Source organism: Bubalus kerabau, chromosome 5 (assembly GCF_029407905.1).
Source record: "Bubalus kerabau isolate K-KA32 ecotype Philippines breed swamp buffalo chromosome 5, PCC_UOA_SB_1v2, whole genome shotgun sequence".
Taxonomy (NCBI): Eukaryota; Metazoa; Chordata; class Mammalia; order Artiodactyla; family Bovidae; genus Bubalus; species Bubalus kerabau.
Genome location: NC_073628.1, coordinates 55,885,688 through 55,892,008, shown reverse-complemented (window position 1 = coordinate 55,892,008; position 6,321 = coordinate 55,885,688). Strand labels below are relative to the sequence as shown.

Here is a 6,321-nt window from a genome sequence, read left to right as displayed (position 1 = left end):
CCACCCTGCTTCTGAAGAGCAGCCTGAATTCTCCATCTGAAATGCTCATCTACACACACTCCAGTCTGACTCACACCGCTCCGGGATGAAGCCCCTGGTGGCCCCTTTCCCAGCCTCATCGCTCACTCTCTCCCCAGCCAAGACCCACCCCCCTGGCAGGCTGGAGGGCGGCACTTCCCTCTACTCCTGGCGTCGGCTTCCTTGCTGGGACTGCCATCGATGAACCTTTATTCACCTGGCTAACTTGTGCTCAGAAAATCAGCTCAGGCACCACCCCTGCAGAAAACCTGCCTGGACCCTCCAGGTCAGGGTCTGGTGGGCTCTGAAGCACCCTGGGCGGCCTGCAGCGCTGCCTGCTCCCCACCAGTCTTCCATTGTTTGATGGTCAATCTCAAAGTGCCTGATGACTTTTCCAAAGAGACATCAGACTTGGGAGCTGGAAGAGCCGGAGGAGGGCAGTGGAGGATAAGAAGGCAAGGGGGTGAAAAGGGGCTCAGGGTCTCCCTGACCCCACCCACGTGCTCACAAGCCTCCGGTCTATCACTGGCCATGTTACCTTGAGACGGTCTGCTTATGACTCGATTTCTTGCGCTAGATCTCAGGGGAAGGCCCGGGGAAGGTGTGCAATACCTGGTTGTTGTTACCAGGAGTGATTTCTGAACTGACCTGGACCCTGTGCACCCATGGTCTAAAGCCACAACAGAAACAGTTTTACACTCTTCTCTCTAGTGGATTGAACCTGTCTCCACTCCACGCCCTGCCCCAGGCCTTAAGGCCGGTGCAGAAAGCCATGATCTGGGTTTCAGGGTATCACAGAGTCAAAGTCTACAAGGAAAGTGACCATCTGAGGGGACAGTTAGTGGCCAGTCTGATCCAATGCTCTTATTTTTCACAGGTAACAATAAGATCCAGAGATTGGGGGTGGACCTGTTCTAATCTCACAGGAGGGAGGGAGGAGCTGCAGCCACATTTGAGTCCTTCTGATACCATTCTTATTCTACCCCATGCTTGCATCTCGAGGGAGCAGGAGGGGACCAGGGCGCAGGAGCAAGAACAGAGGGATGGATGGGCTGAGCTGCCACTGGCAGCTGATGGGCACAAACAGCTCCCCCACCCACTTCCCCCTGACCGCACAGGGAGGTCCGGCCTTAGATCTGGCACCCACACCCGTTCCGCTCAGCCTGCAGTGCTGCCTGTTCTCCACCAATCTGTCTTTCATTGTGTTTGCTGGACAGTCTCAAAGTGCCTGATGACTTTTCCAAAGAGAAATCAGCCTTGCGAGCTGGAAGAGCCAGAGGGGGGCAGTGGAGGATGAGAAGGGAAGAGGGTGAAAAGGGGGTCAGAGTCTACAGCTCCCCCCTCAACTGCCAAGATCACACAGTCAATTAAATCCATACCCTCTCAGGGCCCACAGAGAACAGAATGTGGAGACAATTGACCTGATCCATCAGGGAAAGCCTTTTTCTCTTTCCTGAATTATAGGCAATAAGACAATTTAATGATGGCTTTCAAGGCTATGAAGGGTTATGAGAGCAAGCAAGATGATTACCTCTTCCTTTTTTCTTGAAAAAGGAAAAAAAAGAAGTTCCTGTTACAGCAAGAGGGCCTGGGCCGGATTTAGAAAGGCATGCTCCAGCTGGGAGAGTGGAGCATGGAGAGCTGTGATTCCGGCAAAGCCTAGAGTGCAGGCAAGAGGCCCCTGCTCCCAGGCTCCCGGGAAATGGCCTGGGCCTCAGCATCCTCCACTCAGTGCAGCTCCTTGCTCACCTCACTTAACCCCTCCCTGCTCATCGTTACACTCGTTTTTCCACTCCTCGCATCTCACTCCTCGTTTTTCCAACATTCCTCTCAAGCAAACCCAAAGTTCAGAACCCTGGCCATTTTCCAACCTGAGCAGTCCTGCCCCTTCCACAAGTATGGCTCCTCCCTCCTTTCTTTCCTTCCTAACTTTACTGGCCTCGCCTGGCAGGAGGCCCTCCCTGACGATCCTCACCTAGCACGAGTTTAGCTTGAACTATATGGCGAGAGGGCTCTCAGTCCTATTTCCCTGCTCTGTCGGTTCTGCCTCATCCCTCCACGGGGGCTTCCAAGGGCAGGGTTGTCTCCTCTCTTCCAGGTGCCTGCTGCATGCAGGGCTCTGCCCAGGGCCTAGCCCAGGCAGCGCCTAACCCCGTTCCTCCTCCCTCTCTCTGTCTTGGCCTCAGGGCACTTCCAGGACCTGCATCTTCTCACCAGGATGAACGTGCTGCTTTCCTGGCAGCTGATGCTTTTCCTTTGTGCCACCGCCTTCAGGGAGACATTGGAAAAGGTGGCGCCCATGGAGAGTCCTAGAACCACAGGTATGAGTTGTCTGGGAAGAAGGTTGGGAGGGAGCAGTGAACTGATGCAAAATGAGAGTTGCCACATTTTTCAGAGATGGCTAATCTGCTGCTATGAATGTAAAGCTGCACAATGGAAACCTAAGACTGGCACATGCAACACGTATGGGGCCCCACTAACCTTGCAAGCAAGAGACGGATTTCTGCCGTTACAGACATCAGGAGGCTCATCCAAGTGCAGGTGCTTGGTAACCCCCGAGCTCCTTCACGGGCTTCTGTGCTCGATGCCAGCTGCTCCTCTGTGCAGATCTGCTGGGCAGGCATTTACTATGCAAGTCTATCTTATCAGTGACCTCAGTTCCTTTATGGGGAATCTGGAAAAAAAAAAAAAAACCTACACAAAAGGATAGATCCTTAATACCTCTCAATCTTATGAGTTCATTGTGGGATTGAAGAGCTGGAGAAACTGAGGCCCAAAGAGGTAAAGAAACCTTCCCAAAGTCACTCAATCCAAGGCTGCAGAAACCCAGCAGGTGCTGAGCTCCCCCAAGAGTGCCCTCTACAGGGCGTGAGCTAGTGCTCATCGCCAAGTCAGGAATCAAGGTTTAACACTGCTCGGTGGTCAGCCTGGCCTCTTGGGACCTCTGTTCCTCTCCAGCTATGGAACGTGCAGCATTCTTTCTACACAAGATGTCCCTGTGCTCATAGATATCCCAAAGCGGGCTTCCCTGGTGGCTCAGTGGTCAAGAATCTGCCTGCCATTGCAGGAGACACGGGTTTGATTCCTGGTTTGGGAAGGAGCAACTAAGCCCAAGCACCACAACTGTTGAGCCTGTGCTTTAGAGCCCAAGAACCACGGCTACCGAAGCCCGCACACTTGAGAGCCCGGACTCAACAGGAGAAGCCACCGCTATGAGAGCCCCCCTACCACGACTAGAGAGTGGCCCCTGCTGGCTGTAACTAGAGAAAGCCCATGTGCAGAAGACCCTGTTCTGCCACAACTAAAATAAATAAATGGAAAAAAAAAGATGTTCCAATGCAAAGAGATCATGGACGCGGGCGTCCCTTGCCAAGAACATCTTCTCTCCTGGGACCGGGTACTCTTTCTGGGTAAGGGAGGATCCCCCAGAGAATAATGTCATCACCGCCCTGGGGACACTGAGCTCTTGGCTCTTTTTGGCAAAACCTTTTGGGTGATGCTAAAAACAGTGATGCCTAAGTAATGATCCACCTGCTGGGATGATGGCTGTAGCTGGACAAGAGGTCTTCGTCCCTCCCATCTCAGCCAGGCCCACGGCCCCCCTAGGAAGATTATCACTCACCCTGGACCAGACTCACCCACACTCCTCTTCTCCAGAGAGTGCCAGGGCACTGATGGGCAGAGCTCAGAGTCAACTATCCCCCTCCACCCAACACACACCCACTCACACCCCAGACCGCATTTCCACCTATCCCTGGCCACAGCTGGCTGGGGCCATTGTCTCCTGAGAGCTAGCTGCACTATCTTACTGCTAACAATTTAATGAACTTAATGAGCCTTGCATGTGAAGTGCCTTCCAAGTTAGCCTCATTAGCCCTCAGTGTGAAGGGGAGAGATTACACAGGGAGTAGGGGAGGCGAGCTGGTTGAGGTGACCCAGTTCCCCTTCTATGCTGAAGCCCTGATATAGCTTATTAGGGGTCACATTTGCTGAGGGTGTGGGAGCACAGTGGTCTTTGCTTCGCTTTCTTCATTTGTTTGACTGCAAGCCTTTCATTAGTTTTTATATATTTAACAAGGCTTTTTGAGGCCCCGCTATGAGCCAGGCACTGTTTTCAAGACTCTGAGAGACTCAGATGAGTGGACATGGCCCTGACCACCCCAAGGAGCTCGGTCTAGTAGGAGCCTGATGAAAAGCAGGGGTAGAGGGCCAGCCAGCCAGCTGCGAAGAGAAGCGAAGCTGATTATTTCCAAGCTCTATCCTGCTTGCTTCCTTAAAAAAAAAAAAAAGAATTCAATGTAAAAGACACTCAAGAAAATCCTGTGAAATATCTGAAATCATAGCTATGTTGAAGGAGAGAGGAGCAAATGGACTAGCCACCCAAGCTAAGATGCTGCTGGTGCCCAGCGTGGAGCGCTGAGCTTCCTAGGGGTCAAGGGACAAAAGGGAAGCCGAAGATGGGGATGTGAGGAGGTGGGCCAAAGCCTCTCTCCGGCCCCCGCCTCACTCAGCCTCTCCCTGTGGCTCTGTCCTAGGCTCGCAGCTTGGACCCGCGACGCTTCGGGCGCCCTGGGAGCAGAGCCTGCGGTGCGCGGCGGGGAAGCCCGAGGCGGCCGGGCCTCGGCCTCGGGGGGCCGCGCTGTGCCCCCCTGAGAGCTCCGCGGGCCCCCAGCGGCTGGGCCCGTGCGCCCCGCGCAGCCGCCTGATCCCGTCCCCGAGGGGCGCGGTGCTGGTGCAGCGGGAGAAGGACGTGTCCGCCTACAACTGGAACTCCTTCGGCCTGCGCTACGGCAGGCGGCAGGCGGCGCTGCCCGGGGGCCGCAGCGCCGCGCGGGGCTGAGCGCCGAGGTAGGGCCTTCGCCTCCAGCCCCACCCGGGCCGGAGTGGGGCGGGCAGGGCAGGGCTGTCGACCTGCAATTTGTGTACCGAAGCAATAAAGGAAATGCTGCCGACTCACCTGCGTGTGACCTGGGGCTCATTTTTGCAGGTGGCGCGGGTGAGATTGTTACACTGTCTCTCAACTGCATCTTTAGCTGGTTTTAAGGTGGCTTTATCATCTTATCGAGGTCAGTGCTTTTCAAACTAGAGGTGGTGAAGGACCAGCTTGTTTTTCCCCCAATGGGGCAGATCAGTACTATTACACACACATACACACGCACACACACACAGAATCTAAGACTTTAAAAAACAACCAAAAAGAAACCCCAGTTGGATGCTGCTTGGGTGGTATTACAGCAACATCAAATTACTATAAAATTTTCTGAAGACGTTCTCTCAGTTCCTAGACTTATGTCACTGCAGCTGGGTAGCAAGCATTTTGCAGAGGGCCCTGAGCCCCGCGCCCACACTTTGAGGAGGGGGAAGGCAGCTGGCTTAAGCACCACCCCTTTTCCCAGGGAAGTTTTCAACCAGTCGAACAGCCTGATCTGAGAGACTATACTGACCACTGCCCCATTCACTGAGGTATAAATATCAGCCTAGTTCCACAGTGAGACCTCCACTGGGGTGCTTGGCCACAAGACCCTAAAGCCCCACTCCATTTGCAAAGAGTGTCAGCAGGGACTGGGCCATGCATTCAACACTGCAACCCCTGGAAACCCTGGGTGGATTTTATGTGCATCATTTCTCTACATCCTTGGAGGCACCCAAGGGGCTTAGCATGTATTGACCTCATTTTCCACAGTGAATACCCTAAGGTTTAAAAAGAAAAATAACACTCGAGGCACACAGCCAATGAGTAGCAAGCCATTTCAGGCTCCTGACTGCAGAGCCTGGCTTCCCCATCGCACTGTCACACTTCTCTGACATGGCATGACATTAGAGTAAGCTGTGGTGGACATCAGAAAGGGTCAATCTGCCTTGTGCAGACATTCCTGGGGGTCCCCAATGGCTGGGGAGTTTAAATTGCTGTAGGAAGGACAGAGTAGTTAGGAAACTCCAGGAAATCGAGGCTTCTGCCCACAGAAAAACCCAGCCCTATTTGACAGCCTCAGGCTACCACTACCCTGCTTGGTCTAGAATGGAAATGCTCTTTCCTAGAAGGATTGTGGGGTTCACCACCGTTCCATGAAACACCAGTTACAGAAACCCGAGCTCTGCGGATTAGAGGCAGAATCTTGTTGCTATGGCAGTGAGATAGGCTGCCATGGAAACAGGACAACCTGCCCCACCTCATCTCTACCCTGAAACCGTCCTCAAGGATCTCTCATGTTTTTGAAACTGCTGTGAGCTCGGGTCCTAGCGTGGTGTGACAGGGTGATGCTGCTGATATATCATCCCCCAAACAGCCTCGAGTGTGTCTCT

General features: G+C 53.7%; 1 protein-coding gene across 1 annotated transcript; it reads left to right on the top strand.

Moving 5' to 3' along the window:
* Nucleotides 1-2,168: 2,168 nt before the first annotated feature.
* Nucleotides 2,169-4,858, top strand: KISS1 (KiSS-1 metastasis suppressor). Its single transcript, XM_055583539.1, has 2 exons — nt 2,169-2,339; nt 4,554-4,858. Exons 1-2 carry the CDS (start codon nt 2,237-2,239, stop codon nt 4,856-4,858), a joined length of 408 nt encoding a protein of 135 aa, XP_055439514.1. The 5' UTR covers nt 2,169-2,236.
* The last annotated feature ends 1,463 nt before the right edge of the window (nt 4,859-6,321 follow it).

Bases quoted from the DNA above. Each gene is read 5' to 3' on its own strand.
- KISS1 (XM_055583539.1), top strand. From the start codon at position 2,237: ATGAACGTGCTGCTTTCCTGGCAGCTGATGCTTTTCCTTTGTGCCACC. The intron at 2,340-4,553 runs GTATGAGTTGTC...GCTCTGTCCTAG, and splicing joins GGAGAGTCCTAGAACCACAG to GCTCGCAGCTTGGACCCGCG.